Raw genomic sequence first — 27,796 nt, forward strand, 5'->3', positions numbered from 1 at the left:
TATCGTTAAATTCAAAAAATTTCAAATAAATATTCAGTGAGCGGACGCATCGATGTTTTTATTCATAAATAGGCGAGATTAATCCTTTCGTGCGGCGTACGCGGTTTAACGCGCGAACAGACACGAGACAGCAGACAGCGGGTAAGTGGCCGGCATAGGAAGCAAAAGATGACGACTCGAATCGTCGTCACTCGAGCCACCTAGTGCCGTCAGTCGCCGCAGGTCGATGGTGTTGTCCAGTGCTGACGGTCTGTCTGTGGCCGCGCTTGCGATGCGTCGTCGGTGTGTTTCTGCACATGGCCGTGCCGCTCGGCGGATCTACGCGTTGCTTTGCGATTCTTGGCAACCCGCCACTGGTAAACGTGTGTTTTTACAACATATTCTGCTCGCCGTGAACGAGAGACGCGTATTTCTCTTACAGAAAATACGTGGAAGATCAATTTTTGCGGTGTAGAGGTATTTAATCAATTGAAAACGCGAGGACTATTTGTTTCTCTCTCGCACCCGTACTATGAGTTTGGCACTGTCTCGGCGTTGGCGCGCCGTGACGCGAATTCTTGCTTCCTCGACATTGCGAATAATTTCCTTCGATGCTCTCTAATCTCTATGCATTTTTCTGCAAAGAAATTATTTAGAGTGATTACACAAACGTTGAGTGTAATAAACTTGCAATATTCAAGGACGTCGAAACGTCTCGAATGTTGTCTACACGACTGCATCTCGAACATTTTCAATATATTCTATAATTTTTGTAAGGATTTCTTCATCACTCTCGTGAATCAGCGAATTATCTCCGTCCGCTTTCTCTGCTTTTTATATTTGTTGTCGATTTTATGTAAAAAAAATTACTCTTCTGTTTTTGTGGTTATTTCTTATTAATATACTGTTGTTAATATTTTATAAGTAATGAGTCCAATTGTCTCAATAATAATTTAAAATTTTAGGCAGCCATATCAAATTGATAAATTTTAATACTAATGTTACAAATATCTTATAAACAAAAGCTAAATAATTTTTTTCAAGTATATGAGCAGTGATGATTTTTTTTTAGTTAAAGTACTATGTTAATATATTTTATAAATAATTGTGTGTGTGCGCGCGCGCGCACATGCACAAGCATGCACTTGTAATTTTTAAAATAATGATGAATTTTAATTAAGCTGAATGTCACATTAAATTGATGGTCAATTTTAATGATTTTGCTACAAATATCTTAAAACATTGTCAAGAATTTATTGCAAAAATATAAGGCCAAGGTTTTCCTTAAAATAATAGCTCTCTTCACGTACACATATTATTTTTAACAAGCTATAATCTTTTATAGGATTGTGTCTACTATTTTTAAAGGAATTGTATTATACTTCATGTCCACCATGACTACATCTTCAGAAGATGTCTTGATGCAAGTAAGTCAAGTGCGTTATAAAAAAGGAGATGGTACTTTGTACGTGATGAATGAGCGAATAGCGTGGATGCTTGATAACAGGGATACTGTATCTGTGAGCCATAAATACGCTGATATTAAATGTAAGATTTCAACAAATTGCATGAATATATATGAAATAAATATATTAGAGTTTAAGTACATATGTATATGTTATTTAAAAAAAAACATTAAATTTAAATTTGAAATTAATGTAACAAACAGACAAGCTTGTTTATGTAAAAAACAAATTGGTAAAAATATTAGACCAAATTAACATGTAATATTAAATTTTTAATGGATCTTGAGGTTTATTACAATTCTATAATGTTGGCAAATGTTTAAGCATGGAACATGTTTTAATCTCGCTTGATCCTCTTCAACCAGCAAGTACAAAATAAATAGAAAATTGAAAAGTGCTGACAGAAATGTTAACAAAAGTCAAAATTTAAAATAGCTAACGAAATATATCAAATATAATTACACAAAAATGTGGTTGATAGCTATTTAGATCATCTTTTTTGAATTCTTATGATTCTAATTCTATTTGTCATGGAATGATGTAGCCATCAAGAACATCCTGAACTAAAAGTCCAGTATTTAAAAATTGTCATACATTGATTATTTGTTATTCCGTCAGTAATCCGCAAAGCAATTTAATATCCTTTAATCTATTGAGTAATACCAACTTTTCCTTTAAAAATTTTTTATACATAATTCAAATGCATTAAATTATAATTATAATTATAAGAAATTAGAATAATGAATTAGTAAGCTCACTGTCACAATAAAAGCATAGTGGTACAACTTACATTGTAAAATAATTAAACGGTTTGTTAATTGTGTTTTGCGTTTAAATATTTGCCAACATGATAGAATTATAATAAATCTCAAGATCCATTAAATATTTAATATTGCTTGTTACTTTGGCCTAATATTCATATTAATTAAAATAAATATATTCTAACAAGATATGGTTCTAGCTCTTTATGTGCAAAAGCAATGTTAAGTTAACAAAAAAAGGTCAATAAAGAGCACGCATGTACAGGGTGTTTTTTTTTTTAAAAAGCGCCCACTAATTATATAGTGTTATTTCTTGCTAAAAACTGAGTCAAAGAATCCTTTTTTTCTATAACGCTTAATAAAGTAGTAATTATTGAGTAAAACTAATCCAATCAACACCGTCCATTAAACAGACATGCGTTGGTGAAGTTGCAGAAACAACTGGCAACGTTTATTTTTGTTGATTACTTTCCGAGTTGTGAGGCTTGAAAGCTACAGTGTACTGTAACTTTCAAGCGTCATAACTGAAAAATATTTAACGAAAATAAACTTATTTAAAGTGTTTTGAAAAGTTCTCGAAATCGACTATAAGAAAATGCAATAAAAGATATAATATTAGAGTATTGGTAGTTCTCTAATTAAAAGTATTGGTACTTCTCTAACATTTTATTTTTTTTTTGCATTTTCTTGTAGTCGATTTCGAGAACTTTTCAAAACACTATAAATAAGTTTATTTTTGTTAAGTACTTTTTGAGTTATGACGCTTATTAAAAGTTACAGTGCACTGTAGCTTTCAAGCCTCACAACTCGGAAAGTACTCAACGAAAATAAATTTTCTTATAGGGTTTTGAAAAGCTCTTGACACCAGCTATTAGATTCTGAAATCAAAATAGGGTGTTCCATTTAAAAAAGTTAAATGTAATTTTGATGTGATCTTGGCAACGCCATTCAAACTGATAAGATCAATAAATAGATCTTTTGAAACCCTACAACTTTTGTCTGAACATATTTTTGATTGGACCTAATCCTGCAAAGATAAAAGGGGTGTACGAGTGGTCTGAAACACCCTGTATAATTGGTGGGCGTTTTTTAAGAAACACTATATAGATGTAAGTAATTTCTAGATATGTAATTACAATTCAATCCTTACACTCTAACAACAATTGCAAGGCGTTTTTTCCATAAATAATTGCGTTTCCATAAGCATTATATACTGTATTGGTTTTTACTTAGATGTTTTTGTACTTTGACCTTTGTCTTTTGATTTTGTTAATTATTATTTTGGAATTTTTAATTCCACATTATGTAATTAAACTATTAATTTTACATGTTGAAAAAAGGCAAGTTAACTTGAAACGTTTATAGTGGACCTTTTCTTTGTTAACTTAACATTAATATATTCTACTTAACAATCGTTATTTTATATATGAGCAGGAATATAATGATTAATTTAGGCTGGTATTCATAGTCAATTATTAATTCAAGACCATCTTAAGTAATGTCTTAAGATGCTGAAGGCTCTCTGATTGGTTGATGACATCTTAAGATAATACTTAAGACAGCCTTAAATATAAGAATCAACTCTGAATACTGTTCTATATCTTCTTTAAAGAATTTGATTGTCTTAAATTTCAAAAAAATTATTTTTTATTTTAATATACTAGTCATGTGAAAATTATATAATTGTTTTAATAACAGCATTTTAAAAAAATTTAATTTTTGTTTTCAAAATAATACTGTTTATTTGACATTTGTTTTTTATAATTGTTATTGAATAATGAGGACATATTTTTCTTAAAAGTATATCATATAAGCAAGTTGTCTGTTCTATATAATATTATTTCAATATTTAACATTTTGAGAATAAAGATATTTTCAAAACAAGAATATTTTACTGCATGTCTAGGCATATGTTACTATGAATCTTTATGAAATGCTACTTACAAATATATGAATTGCGTATCAGTTAATAATTGATTTCTTCCATATAGTGCAAAAAATATCACCCGAGGGAAAATCAAAAATACAACTACAGGTAGTATTACACGATGGTACCTCATCTACATTTCATTTTGTAAATAAAAATGGACAAGAAGCACAAATTAAAGATCGTGACGATGTAAAAGAGTTATTGCAACAGCTGCTACCAAAATTTAAGCGGAAAGTTGATAAGGAATTGGAAGAAAAGAATAAGTAAAATAATTGAAATCTTTTAAGGCAGTATTTTCGCTTACAATTTTTATTTTTTTTTTGTTAATTTTTTTTTTTTTTTTTTGTAAAAACTAAATTTAAAATTTGATCCATTTATTCTTGAATATTTGGATATTCTTTACAAATTCTTTCAAACATTAGAAAAAATACTTTTGTCTTTTCAAAAAATTATTTCCAAATTTGTATGGGTGTAGAAAAAGTACTGGCTTATCATTGTCATGATTTAAGATGCATAAATGATCTGAAACAAAAAATTGAAAGAAAGTCTTAATCTTTATGAATTAGAGTAAGATGCCATAATTAAGCTGTTTTTCTGGAATAACTTATATTGTGTAATTAAGTTACGAAAAATTAACATAATATTTTTGAGATCTTTATACAAATTAAATAATTAGCTTAAGTCTTGCTTCTCTCTCTCTCTCTCTCTCTCTCTCCCCAAATTTTTGGGGGAGAAAATTTAATAAAGTCCTATAAAACTGATATCTCCTAGTCTCTATATGAATAAGATGCCACAAGCAATTATTTTATTATTTTATTATTTGCTGCATGGTATAGTTCTGGGTGCTACAACTATTGATGTTTATTTTCATCAATAAGTTAATTATTTTACGTATTCCTTTAGTACGTTTGATATTGCTGGATTGCGAAAAGCAATTTTCACTAATAAATCAACTTTTAAAATTATTTAATATTTTAAATAAGTTTGTTATTAATATACACACGCGCGCGCGCGCACGCGCGCACACACACACACACACACACACACACACACACAATTGGGTAGTGATTAAATTTATTTGTATAAAATTTTAGTTAATCCGTTGTTACACTTTTTCTAGTAAATATAATTTTGTGAAACTTGTTATCCAGAGATTTTTGGATTGCTGATTACAAATCCAGTATGAAAAATACAAAATTTAAAATAATGGATCCATTATGAAGGACGGAATTTTCAAGCAAATCAGAACAATTTTGAAAATTACGTTTGTTGTGCTGGTCAACACCATCTATAGACAAGGTCTCTTTACTGAAATCGTGACAACATGTCTAATAGACCATTTCTAGCTATTTTCTAGCTATTTGCCAAGTTCGCGCAGCGCCATAACAACATTGGTATTGAAAATTTGTAAAGCTAACTTGACATTCTGTCGTTATACTTGGCACTTGGAAAAAAAAAACAATACATTATATCGAATTGAAGAAATTAAAACACGAGACTAGAAAGCCTATGTCAATCACAATGGTTTTTAAGACCAAATAATTTTTTAATTTTTACAATTTTACAATCTTCAACTAAAACTGCACGCCGCATATTTGTTGAGCTTGAAACACAGTCATAAAGAAGGAATAGTCATATTAATACTATAAGAAGCATATAATATCTTCTTTCCAGAAAAACTAAATTACGCTGGTCTCTAAAATTTAGGGGGGGGGGGGAGTTTTGTGCTTTGAACTTTGAAGAATGTTTCTATAGAATTTTGATATTCTGAAAACGACTACGTTGTCCGTTTTTTTTTTTCATAACTCTATTTTTTCAATAATTGCAAAAACAATTTTTTCCGAATTTGATTTTTTATGAATTTTTTCTGACTAAAGAAAAAATGATATCGAGGTCAAGTTTATGTCATTTTACACAGAAATGTTTCCACAATACTGAAAATATTTTTTTGCAACTTATAAAAATGTTTTATAGGATCCTCTCGAGTCTGATCGCGCACCGTAGGTGATGCAGCGCACGGGACGCATTTATGCTTTAAATTCAATAATTTTTTAATAAATGGTCGGAAATGAGTTTTTTAAAAAAAAAGATTTAAACTAGTAACATAGAGCTATAAGTTCAAATAGTTAAATATTTTTTAAGATGTTTTTATTGTTTTTAAATTTCAAAATTTATCAGTTTTTTACGATTTTTTCCAAAGTTTTTTGTTTATAATTTGCGTAAAACATTTTTATAAGTTGCGAAAAAATATTTTCTGTATTATGGGAACATTTCTGCGTAAAATGCCGTAAAGTTAACCTTGCTATTATTTTTTCCTTTAGCCAAAAAAATTCATAAAATCAAGTTTGAAAAAAAGTTTTTGCGATTATTTAAAAAATGGAGGGTGATAGAAAAAACGGACAACGTGGTCAGTTTCAGCGCATCAAAATCCTATAGAAACATTCTTCAAAGTTCAAAGTATAATCCCCCCCCCCCCAAATTTTATAGACCTGTATTATTTTATTGCAAAAAAATTACACCTCAGCCAGAGTTCGAACCTAGATCTCCCGAATTCCGTGCGAGCGTCCTGTTACTTCGACCACCGAGACATGTAGTAGGCATGATTCTAAAAATTGATTTATTAGTTAGAATAAACTTTTAACAATCCAATGCTAAAGGAACACATGAAATAATTGATTTATTGAAGTGTAGTTTTTAAAGTTATACCGTGTAGCAAGGAGTTAATAATGAATACTTTAAAGTCACTATCCGAAGGTTTTTGAGATTGCTGATTATGATTTCAAAGTCAAAAATTCAAAATTTAAAATAATAGACAGAATTATCACAATTGACCAGGTTTGCATAAAACGTGTTATTTACGAGTTTTTGACATCACTGATTATGAATGTGATAGCAAAAATTTAAAATGGCGGATCAATATGACATAAATAATAGTTTTCAAAATTGCCTGGATTTATTTGAAAATTCCATTTGTCATATTGGATCCGCTATTGTAAATTTTGTATTTTTGACACCGGATTCGTAGTTTATGACTATAAAATTTGTAATTTATGACTATAAAATTCCAGGATAATAAGTTTCACAAAATTATATTTGCTAGAAAAAAAATACTACAAAGTTTTAATAAATAATATGATGACAATAGAAATTTGCATGTTTTTTTATTTACAATAGAATTAAGTTTAAATTGTAAAAACAAAAATGAATGATAATTAAAACATGAATAAGTAATTTAAGAAGCAACTTCTTATATTTTTATATTTTTATAGATTTACACATCATTTCGCAAATTTCTAGATGTTTAGAATTATACAGCACTCAAAATTTTTATTTATAAATCCATTTTAATAAAGATGTCAATCTCGAAACATATGTTTTTTTTATACAATTACCTGAGCAATACATGTCTGTTGCTGGCATGTTGCTCTCAATATGTGTTATAATAATATTATGTGGCATTGTTGGTAAACTGATGATATGAAAATTTACCAGCAATTTTGAAATCATTAATGCTGTTACCATTGTGTTGCTATCATAATTTATACGATTACACAATGTTATCACATTGCTGCAAATGTGAAGTAATTTTGATACTGTTATTTTGCAGTTCTATTGCTGACACTGTATTGCACATTGTGCCTGTATTGTATTGCTTCAATGTCAGTATATTTAAAATAATTGAAGACAAATATACGGCAAATTGCCAGCATCATAAGCAATCAGATTTGTGTGATTTTGTTTAGACACTTTATCTTGGATCTTATCGCCAGTATTAGGAAATGTCATTGCAATTTATACCCATGATTTCACGAAATATGATCTACCAGCCATAAAACATGGCACTTGTATCCAAAGTGACTTCTCTCAACTTATCTTAAAAGTAGTTCTTGTCCAATTTGTTAACCAAGTTAAAAAATTAATTTTTGCATAAACGACCAAGTTGAAAAAATTGCTTTTTTATTTCTTTTTTTGAAACTTTTTTATAAAAAAATTTGTTAATTTGAAATTTTTATTTGATTATATGTTGAACAAGAGAGAAAATGATTATCTCTTAATTTTATACATCATTATTTTTTTTAAATTTTAAGTGAATTGGATTAAAAACTAGAGACAAGTTATTGTGTTTGACAATAGTTTTGAAAAAATTATTTTAAAAAAACGTTTTAAAAATTTTACAAATTTATATACATTAATAGAACTACTATAGATCTCTTACCTCTTTAATCTGCTCTCTTTTGCAAGGTTCAAATTAAAAATGTACAAAAAATTTGATTTTTTTAAATCTAAAAGCGAGAATACTTCCTTAATTTATTTAGTTAATATTTAAGTAGTACATAGTGAATAATTAATGAACATTTTATTTACAAATACTTTTTAGGACCCTTCAAGAACATCCTATGTTGCTTCAATTATATCGCGATCTGGTAATCACGCAAGTTATATCATCTGAAGAATTTTGGTCGCAATATGCTGCAGAATACACACAAGCCAAGAAGATTCAACGTCAAGAAATAGGTGTTAATAGTGCTTTCTTGGTAAGCATCTTTTATAATGTTAAAAAGGTTTACCAGCTTAAAAAAAATGAAGAGGTTACTTGACTCTTTATTCACGGGTATAAATAAATGTCAATTTTTTTAAAAACAATTGATTTCCGTCCACCAAATATTAAAAAAAGTTTATGTAGGGTATAGAAACGCTTATACGTTACCTTTTATTCTTAAAATTTAACATAAATTGCACAAGATATGGTATCTCATCATCTCACATGTATCTCAACTCTCATCTTTTCTCTACTTTTTATAAAATTGAAACGTTTTGAAGCAGGTGGATTTACAATAAACTGTATAATAAATTATATGATATATTATTTATTTGCTTCTATTTTACCGTTTGCATAATTTAAAAATCATAAAACATGTGATACAAGTTATATATGTTATGCATGTTTTTGCTCTAAAAATAATGCAATAAGCTGTATGATTTAATTTAAAATAATCAAATCTGGGTTTTTTTTAATTTTTGAGTGCTAGAAGTATGTTACACTATTTGAACCAAGTACTTATATGCAGCGTTATGAACTCTTAAACAATATGATGTTAAGAAAGTTAGTACAAAGTATAAAGCAATGATACATCTGATGTTATCAGTATGGTAAATTTATAATAAAAATTTTATTTATATATTTTTTATTCAGATTATGTTTTATTATTTTTTAAGATATAAATATTATGTCATTCATTATCTGCTATTGGTGCTTACATCAACTAAACGTCTTGTAACCTTTATTTTATTACTTGAAAAATATTTATAACATAAATAATTAACTAAATTAAGTTAAAAGTTATTAACTTTTTAACTAGTTACTACCCAAGCCTAAATGTATATATAATCATGAATTTTATATAAATAATGATTTTTAAAATTAACTTTTATTTTAATTTAAATTAATTTAATTATAATGTAACTTTAACTGAGTTAATTTTTTATTTATATAACTTTTAACGTAACTAAATTAATTTTATGTATCATCAACTTTAACTTAATTTAGTTAACAAAATTTGTTAACTTATCCAGCTCTGTATATATTGGCGACAAATTATATATTGATGTTTTTATATTATTATTTTAATTATTTTACATAATTTTAATCCTTGAACACATCGATCCGCAAAATTACGTTAAAAGCTGAGAAACTTTCAGCTTTGAAAAGCTATAACTTTAGTTCTAATCAATATTTTTCAACAATCTTTTTTTTTCTTTTTTCAAATAAAAGTTTAAAATCTCAAAAATGTGACTACACAATCGACATTATCGGAAAATAATTTATTGTGAAGTTATAAAGTCATTTAAGCGAAAATAAGTGTTTAAAAATCCATTTCTTTAAAAAATCATATCTCTGCGACAAAAAACTTTTAAGAACTTTAAAATACGGAGTTTTAAAGCTAAAGAGACATATTTTTAAAAAAAATTATATTGCCATTCCTATTAAAAGATATATAATTATGTAACAAGGCAAATATGAGGTATTTTTGATTAACTCAAGGTGTCTAAAATTGAAAATTGTGTTTCATGATATATTTCAGATCCTGCGCAAAAACCCTATTTTTCACAGCGCTATATGTATAGTATTCTAACTTTATACAGAGTATGTATGTACGAGTAACATACGCGAACGGAACTGTTCGAACGTGTTTTTTTTTTTTTTTTTTTTTTACGATTACTCACAAAAAAGTTACACGCACATAATGGTGATCCCACAGATCCCAAGAAAATTTTACTGCTATGCCGTTCGAATTCTAGTTCACCGATAAAGTTGATAAACCATATTAATCAAAAGAGGAAATTTCAAACTTTTTTTATCCTCTGGTCGAACCTTCTATCTTATACAATCTTCACACTGCAAACGTTCAAAATATTTCTCAGACTCCCTTGTGTGTTCAAGGGTTAAGAATAAACTGTTTATTGATTAGGAAGTAGTATTAGAACCTCCTTAAATGGTATGCATTCAGCAACTCTGATTATGTATAAAGAATAACCAATAAAATTAAATTTTTTTTAGGCGGATATTAAGCCACAAACCGATGGTTGCAACGGATTAAAATACAATTTAACTGTCGATGTGATAGAATGTGTATTTAAGACTTACCCAGCTGTGAAAAAGAAGCATCAAGAAAATGTGCCTCATAAGATGTCAGAGTCTGATTTCTGGACGAAATTCTTTCAATCACATTACTTTCATAGAGACCGTATCAATGCTGGGACCAAGGATCTTTTTACCGAATGTGCCAAAATAGATGATCAAGAACTTAAAAAGGACCTTCAAACTGGGATAAATGATCCGTTGGTAGATATCACTTCCTTCGAGGATCAATCACTGGATGAAAATTATGGGAGTGGATGTAGTAAATCAGACAAAATGTCGGGAAATATTGTACATCAAAATATGATTAAAAGATTTAATCAACATAGCATAATGGTTATGAAAGCTAGCACTGCCAAACAGTCGATGCAAACTAATCAACCGCAATTGAATGGATCTACACCGTCTGCAAGTAAAATAGTAAATAATGAACTAGATGATGGACCAAAGACTAAAAAAGTACAACTTTCTACTTTATTTTGTATATTAATAATTTATACAATTACTTGATACAATTGAAAACGATTTATTAATATTTTTAAATATATTTATTTACAGCGTAGAATACAGGAAAAGATAACTTATGATGATCTTGACAAGAGCTGTGACAGAAATACAAATAATGAAACTCCATTAAATCTGATGCATATAGATAGATATTTACATGGACCTGTATCGGGATATGGAAATACAGAACCAACTTCAGAAGAGTTGTTTGTTACATTAAGTCATTTAAAGAAAGAGGCTTCTGGATGGATAGCTGGAAGTACGTTACCACGACAAGTGACAACTTCTTTAGTTAGTCCAGCCGCAGCAGTGTCAGCTTTAGGTGAATTAACGCCTGGTGGGTCTTTGATGAAAGGCTTCCGAGAAGAAAGTCTTGGACGTAAGAATATATTCTTGATATAATGTAAATATATTTATATAGTGCAGAAAGATTGCAGAAATATTTCATTATCAAAAATATTGCAAAATGTTGTAACATTGCAGCAATGGTAAAATGTCCGCTTTTAGAAATGTTGCAATGCAATATTGCAATAATACAATCTAAAACATTTAGTATTTTATAAGTAATGATAATGGAGGTGTTTTTAATTTAAATAAACAATCTGTAGGATACGTATACAAATATAAAAAAATTTTAAATTATATAAATAAATTTGCAATGGATTATTAATAACATATTATTGTAAACAAGATTGTATGAGTTAATATATTTTTCAAACTAAATTAAAGTTTAAACTTCTATTGTTGTTTTAACTTCTATTGTAAAATTAAATTACATTAAATTTAGTTGCATGAAAAAACTAACTTAATTAGTATTATGTTAAGTAAGATTGAATTTACTTAAATTAAATAGAAAGTTAATTTTGAAAAGCATTGTACATTTATATTAACTTTTGAACACCACACTTCCAGCGCCAATCGTAAACACTACATAAAAATCTAAGAGATTCGTGCCTCTTTGTGAAGTTATAAATTAGATTCTAATCAATATTATCTGACATATTTTTTGTTAATTAAAGGACCCCGAATTTTTTTTAAGAAAATTGGGTTTTACTCAAATACTGAAAGTTTGTCAAATGATACTTTGAATGATGCTAATCAAAAGTTATCATTGCCAAGTTGATCCTATAAGTTGTTTTTAAGGTACATACAAGCGCCCAAAGTTAAGAATATTGAATACAACGAACTTCAAGTATTTAAAGTTTTTGTGCGTTTATATATTTATCGATATTTACGCACGCGCGCTTGCGCGTACACACACATACACACACACACACGCGCGCGCGCGCGCGCGCGCGAAGGGTATTAAAGAAAACCGTTCAATATTTATATGGTAGATGATATACGCAAACTGAATAAAAGACTTTAGTGAACTTGGGTCGAAAACTCAACTGTTTCTGAGATATAAACATTTTTGTATATTAGTATCATGAATGACTTACTAACTTCTACGTGTCTCATGCGATGTTTACCTGCGTATATCTGCCATTTCTTGATTGGACTGATATGCTGACATTTTTAGCACGATATCTTATTTATAATCATAATCACCAAATAATATGTAGATCCGCAATGGTTAATGACAACTGTCTGATTACTGATGAAATCTTCTGTAATGAAGTATGTATAGAAATTGAATGAGAACATACAGAATGCAGTTTATAAACATTGAAGTAAACATGTGACACGTAGAAGCCAGTAAATCATTCATGATAGTAATATGCAAAAATCTATATGTCAGAAACATTTGAGCTTTTGATCTATGTTCATTAAAGTTTTTTTTTTATTCAGTGTACTATTTACCATATAAATGTCGAATGGTTTTTTTAACACTCTGTGCGTGTGTGCAGAGAGTACAGAGTGTACAGAGAGAGTGATCGACTTAAGTATGATCACTTTGTAAAATATATAGTCTCCAAAAATAAGGAAATCCTTTAATATTTCTAAAATTAAGCATTTCCGAAAGATGTTTTAATCGAAAGTTGTAGGGTTTAAAAAGATCTCTCTATTGATCCCAATCAGTTCGATCTTGGATGACGTCACAAAGATCAAATCAAGTACATCTATTTTTTTTCATGGAATGTCTGGTACCAGAATGTAATAACTGGCGTTAAGAGATTTTCATTACACTATTAATAAAGTTATTTTTCATTAAGTACTTAACGAGTTCTAAGGCTTCAAAGTTACAGTATAACCTTCAAGTCTCACAAATCGATAAATACTTACAAGGAGAGGACGCGGTGACTCACCCGGCGTTTGATACTTACTACTCCCGGCGTTTGATTCAATAGGCCTTATTTTTGGAGTAATAAATTTGTGAAAATTGGCCATACTGCGGCGCGTTGTATGAGCCTTTCCAGTAACTCTTTCCAACCAGTGCAGTTGGCTCCGTGAGTTGGGTGCTTGCTTCACAATGGTATCAAAAATATGGCGTCCAATTAAAACAAAATCGATATAATATTTACCTGATCTTGACATCGTCCAAGATTAAACTGATATGATCGATAGATAGATCTTTTTAAATCTTTTGTCTGCAACATTTCTTTTGAAAATGCTTAAAAATATTAAAGGGTTTCTACATTTTTGGAAGATTTTGTATATTCTACAAAGTGATGATACCTAAGCCGGACAATTGTATCTCTCCCCTCTCCCTCCCTCATCTCTCTCTCTCGTTCTCTCTCTCTCTCTCTCTCTCTATATATATATATATATATATATATATATATATGAGAGAGAGAGAGAGAGAGAGAGAGAGAGAGAGATATAGAGATATATATTATATTATATATGTGTGCGTGCGTGCGTGCGTGCGTGCGTGCGTGCGTGCGTGCGTGCGTGCGTGCGTGCGTGCGTGCGTGCGTGCGTGCGTGCGTGCGTGCGTGCGTGCGTGCGTGCGTGCGTGCGTGCGTGCGTGCGTGCGTGCGTGCGTGCGTGCGTGCGTGCGTGCGTGCGTGCGTGCGTGCGTGCGTGCGTGCGTGCGTGCGTGCGTGCGTGCGTGCGTGCGTGCGTGCGTGCGTGCGTGCGTGCGTGCGTGCGTGCGTGCGTGCGTGTTTACAGAGCGTTTGGGAACTAGGGAACCTACCACTTTCAAAATATAGAGGAGATAAAAAGGGACAAAAAACTCTTATAATATTTTGCGATATTCGCTATAATTATTGAGTTATAAAATAAAACGTCTAAGCCAATGTGCGGTGATGCCACGCTATCGCGCCTAGCTCGTAGGCAATGGCGCGCGACGGGAAACGTGACGCATTGTCTGAATTGGCACGGTGCGACGGTCTGAATTTGCCTCACCGCGTGTACATACACTGCAAAAATCAAATGTGTTATTTTAGCTGAAGCCTCTCCTTACACGTTTGATAAATAACACATTTGGTTTTTGCAGTGTATGTATACGCGGTGCGGCGGACCGTCGCGCCGTGCAAATTCAAACAACGAGGCGTAACCTGTCTCGCCCATAGACATTTATATATTTATATATTTTTGTAAATATATAAATGTCTATGGTCTTGCCGCGCGCCGTTTCGCACAAAAAAAAATGAGTTTAAACGTACCATTTATTATTATCATAATAGTTGTATAAAGAAACATTTTTTACTTTAAATCTTAAAACTGTAAAAATATTTTTATAATATTACATGAATATTAAAGTAACACATCAAGAATATGTAAATGAACATATAACATAACAGATTATTTCTGTGATACTAAAAAGGATTAAATAATATTTTTTGGGAATATTTATACTAATATTGTTTTAATTTTTAATAATATTTATATAATATTCTAGAAGTAATAATTCTGTGAATGCTTGTTCTTTTGCAACGCAAAAAGTAAAGAAAATAACAACCAAATTTAGAAGCAAATTAATTAATCTTGCAAATTACGCGTTAAGAATTTATTCTTCTGCAAAGTATTACACAGATGTTTTGATTATACAAGTCTTCATCAGTTTTACACAATTTACAATTATTCTGGCATTACAGAAATTATTTCAACACGCATAATTGAATAACAATTTTGAGCTGCGTATATCGTGCGTGCTAGAACACATATGTCAACATTTAGATTTAGCCTGGATCTTCAGAAGATGTCAACACGGTTTAAAAAATAAAAATTTCTTGTAACATTCGTCGATCGGAAGCGAGAATTTTGTTAAGTCAAGTACGTTAAAAAGTAAGACCGATAAATTTTAATAGAAATGATAACTGATCTGAGCATTTTAAAGTAATTAATATAATGTCGGAAAGAATTAAACTGAACTGTGTTCCGAGGATGACAACACTATTTTATCAATTAATATTTATGTAAATTATAAGATGTAAATTATAAGATCAATTAATTTTCTCGTAAATTTGCTGTCCCCTTCTTCATATTTTGCGTTGCAGAAAAACTAGCGTTTATAGAATTATTATTCCTAAAATATTATATGAATATTTTTAAAAATAAAAATAATATTACTATAAATATTCCACAAATATTATTTAACACTTTTTAGTATTACAGAAATATTCTATTCATGTTACATGTTGATTTACATATTCTTGATGTGTTAGTTTAATATTGATGTGTTAGTTTAATATTATAAAAATATTCTTATAGTTTTGAGATTTAAAGTAATAAGTGTTTCTTTATACAATTATTATGATAATAACAAATGGTACATTTAAACTTATTTTTTTGTGTGGTACGAAATTTTACGTACCCTATTTTGTACGTAAATTTAATTTTATTTTAAGAAAGTACATATTTACATTAATATTTTGAAAATATTATTTAACATAATTTTAATTTAAATGATTTTACATCATAGTATATTAATTAGAATATTATTTAACATTAAATAATATTGCGCAGCTATTGCTGTTAAAAAACCACAACTCTTTGCGCGCTTGGCAACTACCATCGCGCGGTTGGATTAGGCGGTGGACGGGATTAAATCCGCTATTTTTATTAATTTATAATTCATTAACTATTGTGAAAATCGCAAAGTGGTATAGGACTTTTTGACTCGGTTTGGTTCATTCTACCTATTTGCGAGAGTTGTATTAATTATCAGACATTCTGTATACGTAGTTCAAAAGTTTAAATACTTGAAATTCGTTATATTCAATAGTCATAATTTGAGTGCTTAGATGTTAAAAAAACGGCTCATTGGATCAATTTGCGGTAATGATAACTTTTGATCAGCATCACACGAAGTATCATTTGCTAAAGTTTCAGCCCATTTGAGCGAAATACAATTTCCATTAAAAGAGTGCGGGGTACTTTCAAAGTCTCAAGAGATGAAAAGTACCGTCGTTTTCGATGTCATTGATAAAAAATGACCTATTGTGAAGTTATTAAGAAAAAACCAAGAGAAAATAAAGATATGCAAAAAAATCCTTTTTATTTTTTTAAATTAAATCATATCTTTATCAACAAAAAAAACTTAAAGACTTGATAATGCAACATTTTAAAGCTAAAGAGTAATACTTTTAAGAAAAAATTATGGCTTTGTCCTTTTTAAAATCGTAATTATGTAACAAGAAAATTACCATGATAAAGAACTTCCAAGCTAGGTCCCGGTTTACAATAGATGTAGTAAGCTTTAAACCGTAGGTAATTGACTAATCATAGTTGGATATGAGGAGAATAATCGACCATGGTTGGTCAGTTTCTTGCGGCTTAAGACTTATAACATTAATTGTAGACCGGGACTTACACAGCAAGAGATTCAAATTTTTTGCAATTCCTAAATCCAGTGTAGTGTTAAAGGGTTTAAAAAAATGTTAATTTTTAAAAATGAAATTACTCTAAAATCAAAACTTATAATATGGATTATCAAATAAATTTAATATTTTTAAGTTAAGTTTATATGAAATAATCAAGAAATATTTTTTGTACAAAAATATATTTTTTTACATTTTTTTTACATAGATAAATTTTTAATTTTGGAAAATAATTTATATTTTTAAATTAATTAAAAAAATTAACTCATTAAAATTTAATTAAATTAAAGGTTATTAACTGTTTAATTAATTATTACTCAACCCTGGTTATAATATGTATTACATATAATATATTATAATGCGTCATTAATAGTGCAATTGCAAATTTATATTTATGTAATTGTTTCCTTAATTTCTTAAAATTTGTATTCTGGTAAAAAAGTGTTCTGAATTTTTCATAAAATTTCTTATAATTTGTCACAAAATATCTTATAATTTTTCAAATATGTAATACTCGGAATAATCGCTTTCTCATAAATATTCATAAAATGTATTGGAAAATGTGAGTTTTTCCACAGTTTTTATATTCACTTGTCAAGTTTTCTCCGTTCAAACATATTATGTTTTTGCATATTTTCTCAAATACTATATTTTGTCTTACACTTTTTTAACATCTATATTTTATACATATTTTTTTAATAATTTATTATAAAATGTTATGATTTTTTAGAAAATATAGAACTAGAAAATATTTAATCATATGCTGTGCGCTTTCCCATAAATAATCATAAAATACAATAAGAAAATATATATTTTTTACCAATTTTCCTTTCATTTTTTAGATTTTCTCTTTTTATATACTTATATCGTCTTTTTTTCATATTTTATTATACAGAACCATTTATACTTTCTTATGTCTTTAAGGGTTTGTTGAAGATGCTTTTTTTACTAACTAAAAGCGATTATTTTTCGCAAACGCCATTCTTCTAATTGCATTTACAGATTTAAAAATCTTTCTCAATTAAAGCATAGACATTAATGTATTTTATAGTGATTGACTTTATTGCCGAGAACGTTATTTTTACATCTTTTTTGTATTTAATCTTAATCCAACATGGCATCTGGAGCTGTTAACGAGTGCCAACATATGCTTCAAATAAATATTTGACAGTTTTTCTACAAAATGAGTATACTGTGAGATGCAAATTACGGAAAATAACGTAGAATTTCTGAAATTTGACTTGAAAGTCTAATATAAAAGATTTGAGTTTGAAAATTTATGCATGCAATGAAGATAAACCATAGTAAATAGAACAATTATTGTGGGACACAGTAGGTGACAAATCTTGTATTAAATGGCGCTAAAATTGAACATGATATAGGGGAGACTGGGGCAAATCGTTAGACCTTTTTTTCTTTTGTGTCTCCTGAGTCCTATATTAATTAAAAAAAAAAAAACATGAGCCGGTTTGAAAAGTTGAACCTTCCCTATGGCACGCCGTTTTGCTATTTATTAATAAGATTTTTTAATCTAAAATAAAAATTCAATAATTGATTTAAACTGAAGTAGATGTTTTTCGGAACCATTTTTATTATGTCATAACATAATACAAATGAATTAAAATTATGTATCCATGTAAAATTAATTCAAAATAAAAATTTTATGAATAAATAGCAAAACGGCGTACCGTACATAGAGAAAGGTACAGTTTATATGTCGAATTACTTTTCATTATGTCAAGACATAATTTTAATTCATTTTTATTATGTCATGAGATAATATTAATGTATTTTTATTATGTCGTAACATAATAATAATTACAGAAATATAAATTATGTAAGCTATCATAGTAATTCAGTAAATTAAAATTATGCTACAACATAATAAAAATTCACGAATTAAAATTATGTCATGGTTAATAGAATTTCAGTGAATAAAAATTATGCCATGACATAATGAAAATTGAAAATTAGAATTACGTGCTACTATTATTTCAATCCTAGATTTCATATAAAATGTCTAGACAAAATATTAATTCTGAATTTATTTTATGATATGGCATAAAATTTTTTCGGAAATTAAAATTATGCACATAATTGTAATTGCCGATTTTGTATTATGTACATAATTTTAATTCTCGAATTACCATTATGTACATAATTTTAATTCTTCAATTTCTATTATGTACATAATTTTAATTCTAGAATTTTTATGTACATAATTTTAATTCTTGAATTTCCATTATGTACATAATTTTAATTCTTGAATTTCCATTATGTACATAATTTTAATTCTTGAATTTTCATTATGTACATAATTCTAATTCCTGCATTTTTATTATGTCTAGACATAATAAAAATTCATCCAATTTTTATTATGTCTAAACGTAATTTTAATTCTACCGCTAGGGAATTTTTAAGTCGATTCCTATGAATCAAGCTTGAATTTGATGTCCACGTGTCTCAGGTTGCCGATGACGAGGTCCAGATAGTGCGCTTCATAGTTTTCGGTGTCTAAGTGCATTAATACCTCGAATTCGATGTCCACGTGTCCCAGGTTGCCGATGACGGGGTCCAGATAGTGCGCTCCATAGTTTTCGGTGTCCAGGTGCAATAATACCTCGAATTCGATGTCCACGCGTCCCAGGTTGTCGATGACGAGGTCCACATAGTGCGCTCCGTAGTTTTCGGTGTCTACGTGTATTAATACCTTGAATTCGATGTCCACGTGTCTCAGGTTGCCGATAACGGGGTCCAGATAGTGCGCTTTATAGTTTTCGGTGTCCAGGTGTAATAATACCTCGAATTCGATATCCACGTGTCTCAGGTTGCCGATGACGGGGTCCAGATAATGCGCTCCGTAGTTTTCGGTGTCGTAATAATACGTTGAATTTCATATCTAATTTTAATGAGATTTGTTAATTAACCCTTACATGCCACCCGGAGTCCAGCGGACCCCAGACCTTTTACAATTATATATTTTCAAATGTTCCCGCCAAAAATGGAGCTCATATTTATTTATTTATTATTTTTTATTTTTTTTATTTTGAAGCCAATATTTGAACTGTTGGCGATCTTAATTTTTTATGCTATGTTGAAATTGGAATTTTAACAATGCATTTTGTTCTCTTTTCTAAGCCTTGAACAACATTGAAAATAATTTTTATAACTAAATATCAAAAAATCTATAAGTAAGAAGACATTTTTCATGCTGGGGTCTTTTAGACCCCATGTGTCATTTACGAGATTTTTGAGAAATGTGGCATTTAAGGGTTAATTTGACTAAAATTTAGGATAAACGAATCCGTAATTTTGACATGTTGGCCGGTCGGAATTACGAATTTGTTTTTCCCAAATTTTAGCCAAAATAATTAACAAATCTCATTAAAATCAGACATGAAATTCAACGTATTATTACGATACCGAAAACTACGGAGCGCACTATCTGGACTCCGTCATCGGCAACCTGAGACACGTGGACATCGAATTTGAGGTATTATTACACCTGGACACCGAAAACTATGGAGCGCACCATCTGGACCCCGTCATCGGCAACCTGAGACACGTGGACATCGAATTCAAGGTATTAATACACGTAGACACCGAAAACTACGGAGCGCACTATGTGGACCTCGTCATCGGCAACCTGGGACGCGTGGACATCAAATTCGAGGTATTATTACACCTGGACACCGAAAACTATGGAGCGCACTATCTGGACCCCATCATCGGCAACCTGGGACACGTGGATATCGAATTCGAGGTATTAATGCACGTAGACACCGAAAACTATGAAGCGCACTATCTGGACCTCGTCATCGGCAACCTGAGACACGTGGACATCGAATTCAAGCTTGATTCATAAGAATCGACTTAAAAATTCCCTAGCGGCAGAATTAAAATTACGTTTAGACATAATAAAAATTCAGGAATTAAAATTATGTACATAATGGAAATTCAAGAATTAAAATTATGTACATAATGGAAATTCAAGAATTAAAATTATGTACATAATGGTAATTCAAGAATTAAAATTATGTACATAATACAAATTGTAGAATTAAAATTATGTACATAATACAAAATCAGCAATTACAATTATGTGCATAATTTTAATTTCCGAAAAAATTTTATGTCATAACATAAAACAAATTCAGAATTAATATTTTGTCTAGACATAATTTTAAATCTGCCATTTTCAATTATGTAATAGCTTAATAATAATTCAATGAATTATAAATATGTCTAGACATAAAATAATTTCTTTTCTTTGAGTATCAATTTAATTTGGTAGAATTTTTATGATAGTATTAAATAGCAAAACGGCGTGCCATATTTCCTCTTCACAATGCCGATATAAATAGAATATGCAAATGTACTTGCTTTAAAATACATATAAAAATGTTGACCAATGTCAAGAATTAAGAATAGCCCCAAGCCCGGGGTAATTCGTAACTAGTCCGGGAATATTCCGAAATTTGTATTTTAATTTGAAAGTCTGTAAAAAAGCTGTTGTTAAGACTTTCTTTTATTTAAAAAAGGATGTAGATATACAAAAAACAAATGCAAACATACACGTTCGCATGTTCTTTTACGTCATCGGTGTGACAGATTTCCTAACCTCACAAGTGTCAATCTTTAACATTTTATAACTTTTTACCTGCTTAAGAGCGACGATTTTATATTCATATTCATGTTCTATGTACTAAAAGACACAATATTATCAAGTTTGAACTAAATCAATGAAGAACTTTACTTCAATGTTTAACTCTGCGTAGCGCAGACGTTCGTAACACAACCGAAGGGTTAGGGTTACCCAACTTAGGTTAGCCGCTGCAATCAGTATTAACGAATCGCCCCGGTACTCGGTATTACGAATAGCCCCAACATCAACTGTGCGCATTATTGCGTATGATCGACAAAAATAGACATCACACAGCAAAAAGTAAACACGAAATGTTTCAAATACATTCAACTGGACACGATACATTCAAAGTTTTTAAAAAAACATTATTTTATTTAAATTTCGAAGAAATGCCGACTGTCAGAAATTACTTTGATTGTCACAAAACACATTTTTCATTACTACGACTTCAATATGACGTCATTACCAACAAATCTTTGTTAGCAACATCGTTACATTAGGACGTGTTTACAGTGTTTAAAGTAAATTTTTAATATGTACCCATAAAAAGATATTTCCAATTATCGAATTACCTTGTCTAACGATTTGCCCCGGTCTCCGCTATTCAATGATATATTTATGAGTGCGTTACACGAAAAACACACTAATCTATTCGCCCGGTCTTAGCGTTATTCCTCTTACCCTTCGCCCCGCGCGCGACCGCGTGCCGCTCGACTCTTGCTCGAAAAAGAATATATAATGCCGACGACAAATGAATTCGAGTACCATTTCAGCATCCCCTTAAAGAATATTTTGATTTCTAACAAATCTTTTTATTGAAAACACGGATTGAAAAATCCTCTTACAGAATTAAAATATAGACAATAATAAAGGCCGCAGGTAACAATTTGATACAAAACACGAAACAAAATTATAAAAATGTAGTTTAGTTAGTAATATTTGCTGCGCATAGAAATTTGAGACTGTCCGTATAAAATAATCATGGCGTAGACTCGGAATTACAACATACTGTGTTTTTAGAAGCTTTTGTATAAGAGAACTGTTGAAAATAAATTTCATATATAAATTAGTGTGCGGAATTAGTTTGAATAGTTTGAAAAGTAAAACAGTGCAGTAATTGTGTAGCGTGGTAGTTGAGAGATTTTACATTAGATGGCGCTGAAATTGAAGACAAAAACAAATAATTTATTTGTAAGTGCGCTTGACAAAGAGCGCTAGCCTACTCGCTTGACCTTAGCACTATTCCTCTTTATCTCTTTGTTCCGCTACTATATGCCGATCGACTCTCCATCGAAGAAAAATTTGTAATACTGACGTCGTGTGATTTCTTAATATCTCATAATATATTTCACATTTTTTAGATTTTTTTATATATAATTTATTTCTCTTCAAGCTTACATTGCCAAGAAGGGAACTTGGTTTACAATCGTTCCTTAACTACTCATTCATCCACACCCTATACTAATCTTATGTTCTACGCCCTCCTTACCTATACTTTACCTATACCTATACCTATACCTATACCTATACCTATACCTATACCTATACCTATACTTTACCACGCGCTTATGCGCATTTCTTTCCTTTCCTTGCGCTCACGGTGCTAACTACACCTCCCTATACTTATTCTTTTACCTATCCTTGGTACAGCACGGCGCAACAGTCCGCCCAGGCAAACAAACACCGTACCATATACAGCAAGTCTGTCCACCCGGACCAATCCCAGCACCACACCGCCCTCATTTCTATATCTATACCTATGCCTATGCTTATGTCTAATTCTGTTTCCATCTCAACTCCTAATTTACATTCTTCTTTTACGTATCTTCACATTCTTCCTTCTTTATACCTCCATTCCTTGGTTCCTCTTTTCCTTCTTCTCGGTTCTTCTTTCCCCTTTCTTTTTTCTCCTCTCTCTTTTCTTTCCTGTTTCCTGCTATACCAAATATCTTTAATAATCCTTATAGCCTCCTTTACACCCAGCCTTCCAGAGATTACTTACAAGGGTAGGATCAGGTGAGTCACCCTGGGATTTTGATCCCAATTTTTTTAGTTATCCTGGAGACGAAAAAAAAGTTTACGTCTCCCGGCGTTTGATCGAATAGGCCTTAGTTTCGGAATAATAAATTTGTGAAAATTGGCCATACCGCGGCGCACCATATGAGTCTTCTCGATAAGTGTTTTCCCAACCAGTGTAGCCGGCTCTATGCGTTAGGTGCTTGCTTCACAATCGTAAGATTCGGGTTCGCTCCCGGATGTGTGCAATATGTTTTTTTTCTTTAATAAGTGTATTTATCTTGATGATATTGATCTTGTATGCAAATTTTTAAAATAGAAAATTTAATTTAATATCACTTTCTAAACATTAATTTAAATTTAATTTAAATTCAAGTAATAATATTTGAAATAATAAATAGGTAATAATAATAATAATATATAAGTTATTTGAAATGGATATAAAAGCATATAAAAGCAACGTATCTAAATTTTCAAATTGTTTAATTTAAAATTTAATTGGAAATAATATTAACAGTATTTTAAAATTCTAGTTTTTAAAATAATCGTAGAAGAATACCAGTGTTAAATTTAAACAATTTGAAAATTTAGATACGTTGCCTTTATGTTATCCATTTTAAATAACTTATATATTATTATTATTACTACCTATTTATTATTTCAAATATTATTACTTGAATTCAAATATCCTTCAAATTAAATTTAAATTAATGTTTAGAAAGTGATATTAAATTAAATTTTTTATTTTAGAAATTTGCATACTATATCAATATCATCAAGATAAATAAATACACTTATTAAAAAAAAATAAAAAAAATATTGCACACATCCGGTAGCGAACCCGGATCTTACGATTGTGAAGCAAGCACTTAACGCATGGAGCCGACTACACTGGTTGGGAAAACACCGAGAAGACTCATATGGTGCGCCGCGGTATGGCCAATTTTCACAAATTTATTATTCCGAAACTAAGGCCTATTCGATCAAACGCCGGGAGACGTAAACTTTTTTTTCGTCTCCAGGATAACTAAAAAAATTGGGATCAAAATCCCAGGGTGACTCACCTGATCCTCCCCTTGTTAGTATCTCCACGCAGAAATGCCGAAATTACACATCTTATGGGATCGTTCCAATACAACGTGACAAGAATTATCCACAGTGTGAACTTGTTGCTGTAAAGGAGATCCACGACGCTCTTCTGTCCCTTCTGCATCCACCTCTGTTGTCTTATTCCATACAATCCTTCTTCAACCTCTGTAAGCACAGTCTCCAAAGGCGAAAGCTCCGGCTCCGTTTCTCCTTCTCCTTTAATAATCCAACTTCCTCCTTCCTTCTAATTCTTACTAAAATTCCGGTTCCTCTTTCCCTTTTGCTTACCCCTCTATCGCCTCCTTATCCTATATATTTATTTTAATTCCTTTTTTCTTTTTCTTCCTGTACCATTTCTTCTATCCTTTATGCTTCATAACCTCAATCTCCTGTACCTCTTTCTCCATCCTTTATGCTTCATAACCTTAACCTCCAACGGCCGCTGATCAGAGTTCCCTCGGTCTCCTTCCTGATCCTATTTCCTATCTTACGTTCTAATTTTCTTTTGCTACTTCTTTCCTATAATATCACTCTTCTCACCGTCTCCTTACATTCCTTCCAATCTCCTTTCCTTTCATTCATTCCTTTTCTCATGTACCATATGTCACTCATTCTCCACAAACCATTCTGCCTAATTCCTTACATTACTTATCGCCTTTTCTTATAGCTGTTTCTGCCTTTATTTCTAATCTTTTATTTCTCTAACCTCTTTAGATTTTTTTATTTATTTTATTATTTTATTTTCTAAAATATTCTTCAAAATTTTCATCTACAATCATAATTACACAAAATTTTACATCTGCACGTTTTAAAAACTAAAATTACAAATTTGAGGAAAAAAAGTAACAATCTTTTCTTTAAGTAAATCTAAGGAAAGTAAAATATATTGTATGAGAGTTTCTAAGAAAGTATTAAATGTGTATGATAAAACATGAATAATGTGATGTATATAAAAAGAGAAAATTTGATAAATGAAAGGAAAAAATGTAAAAAAACTAACATTCTTTTATTGCATTTTGTGAGTATTTATAAGCATTTATGGGAAAGCGATCATTTTACGAGTAAATATGATATATTATCAAAAAAATTATGAAATATTTCCTGACAAATTAAAAGAAATTTTGTAAAAAATTATGAGAAGATTTTTTAGCAAGATAAGTATGTTTTCAGAAAAAAAATATAAAATGTGAACAATTTCTTATAATTTATATTATGGAATATTTGTAAGAAATTATGAGTTTATTTCTTGTTGAAAATATGTAAGAAAATATTATAAAATCTAAAAAAATTTTTTCATAATTTTTTATGAGATTATTTGAAGAAATTATGGAATTTCTTATTTTTTGTTGGGGAAAAATGTGAAAAAATATTAGTACATCTAAAGTATTTTACATAATTTTTCATGCCATTATACTAAGAAATCATGATTCTTTTTACCTATTTTGTTCTCAGAAATAATCCAACTGCTAGTCGCCGATCTCGAATACATCATTGGAAAGCACGCACCAAGATGATCATAGATATATAGGTTGCTGCTTTCCGAAACTCGTTATATTTACAAGGCTCTCCAGTAATAATGCTATAACTTTCACGACTCATAACTCGAAAAATACTTAAGGAAAATAAACATCAGTATAGTGTTTTGAAAAGCTTTTGACAACAACTATGAAATTATGGAACTAAAAATAGGGTGTTCTGTAAAAACAAATGTAATATGACCTTGACCAAACTTTGATGATGCCATCCAAGGTTAAACTGATAAGATCAATGAATATATCTTTTTAAACCCTATAACTTTTATTTGACATATTTTTTCATGAAACTCATTTTCTTGAAATAATTCAGTTTCAACCTTTCTGTTACATCTTATATGGCAAATACTGTATCGACATTCGTTCGGGAAGCAACGCTATATCTGTGATTATCTCGGTGCGTGCTTTCCAATGATATATTAAGCTGTGTACTTAGCGTACGAACACTGAACGAACAGCAAATTTGAATGTTTGTTGTTATTATTTAACAGATATCACGTTAAATTAAATGCAAATAGAACGTTCGATTCGCGCTCGGCTCGATTTGCTCATGAGGTGATACATGAAAGAGAATTTAGGCGCGATATAAATGTGTATAAGTACATTCTCAGCTATTCGTTCGATGTTTGTTCGCTAGTGTATACCCAGCTTTACTTGTCGGGATCGGCGACTAGTAGTTGGGAGGTCTTCCTAGTGAGATATTATAAGATTTCATATTTTATTTTGGATATTGATTATATTTCATGTTTTGAGGAAGAAATGTAAGAAAATATTAAAATATCTGAAGAATTTTTTATAATTTGTTTCATATAAATTATTTACAAATTGTTGATATAAGAAATTATGAGAAATTTTATGGAAAAATTATGAAAAAAGTTTTTATCAGCTGGGGTATATATTCAACAGATTGTTTTTCATTTAAATAATATTGTAATTTTTAGAGTAATTTAAAATTACATAATTTTATACTCACAAAGTTGTAATATTACATTTACAAATGTAATATTAAAACTTCATGAATATAAAATTATAAGTTTTATTTTGGTTTGAAAAATTTATTTAAGGCTCCTGACTCCTCAGCCGAGATCTCCGCATTGACGGTAGCGACATTCCGCGGACAAAATTAGAATTAATACACGTGAAACGTGACAGATTGACGATGAAATCGTGCATGTCATTTTGTTATTATGTGTTTTACTGTGAAAATATGACTTGTCTCGTATTTACCAAATTCGTAAAAATGGACCGCGAGTAAAGTTTTATTGAATTTTATACATAAAAGTACATTTTTCACTTCTTTCAGTAGCTATCCGTGTGTTTTTCTGTCTGAATAGGCATTACTTTACGTGCTTTTTATAATTATTTACTGATTGCTAGGCGAAAAAAGGATAGTCGTGACCGATATTTAGAAGTGTTTTAAAGCCATCTGATTAGTCTGTTTTATCCAAATTGGCTTTATTTACAAATGGCATGTTTGACAAAATTACGTGTCATTTCACGCAATTTCTCGCTTCTGACGT

At 30.1% G+C, this 27,796-nt stretch overlaps 2 protein-coding genes across 4 annotated transcripts in view; one reads left to right on the forward strand and one right to left on the reverse strand.

Moving 5' to 3' along the window:
• The first annotated feature begins 200 nt into the window (after positions 1-200).
• LOC105204149 (general transcription factor IIH subunit 1) overlaps positions 201-27,796 on the forward strand; it is a 32,411-nt gene continuing 4,815 nt past the window's right edge. The window contains exons 1-6 of one of the 3 annotated variants that reach the window (XM_026141377.2): positions 201-356; positions 1,325-1,527; positions 4,198-4,399; positions 8,515-8,671; positions 10,696-11,235; positions 11,335-11,662. In XM_026141377.2, coding sequence (XP_025997162.1) covers positions 1,365-1,527; positions 4,198-4,399; positions 8,515-8,671; positions 10,696-11,235; positions 11,335-11,662 — 1,390 coding nt within the window. In that variant the 5' untranslated portion in view covers positions 201-356; positions 1,325-1,364. Of the gene's footprint in view, positions 457-1,324; positions 1,528-4,197; positions 4,400-8,514; positions 8,672-10,695; positions 11,236-11,334; positions 11,663-27,796 lie in introns of all 3 variants that reach the window. The other 2 variants (XM_026141376.2, XM_039446468.1) reach the window with 2 other exon arrangements.
• On the reverse strand, positions 4,430-13,963 carry LOC113005609. The gene is made up of 2 exons (XM_026141379.2): positions 13,551-13,963; positions 4,430-4,658 (listed from the first exon to the last, which is right to left on the reverse strand). The coding sequence occupies exons 1-2, from the start codon at positions 13,759-13,761 to the stop codon at positions 4,555-4,557; spliced, it is 315 nt and encodes a 104-aa protein (XP_025997164.1). The 5' UTR covers positions 13,762-13,963; the 3' UTR covers positions 4,430-4,554.

Source organism: Solenopsis invicta, chromosome 3 (genome assembly GCF_016802725.1).
Source record: "Solenopsis invicta isolate M01_SB chromosome 3, UNIL_Sinv_3.0, whole genome shotgun sequence".
NCBI lineage: Eukaryota > Metazoa > Arthropoda > Insecta > Hymenoptera > Formicidae > Solenopsis > Solenopsis invicta.

What these genes read in the sequence shown, in the direction of transcription:
- LOC113005609 (XM_026141379.2), bottom strand. Translation starts at nt 13,761, where the DNA reads ATGTCAAGATCAGGTAAATATTATATCGATTTTGTTTTAATTGGACGC. An exon ending in TGAATCAAACGCCGGGAGTA is followed by an intron (nt 4,659 to 13,550) that starts GTAAGTATCAAA and finishes TTTTTGTTTCAG; the next exon opens with ATCATTTATGCATCTTAAAT.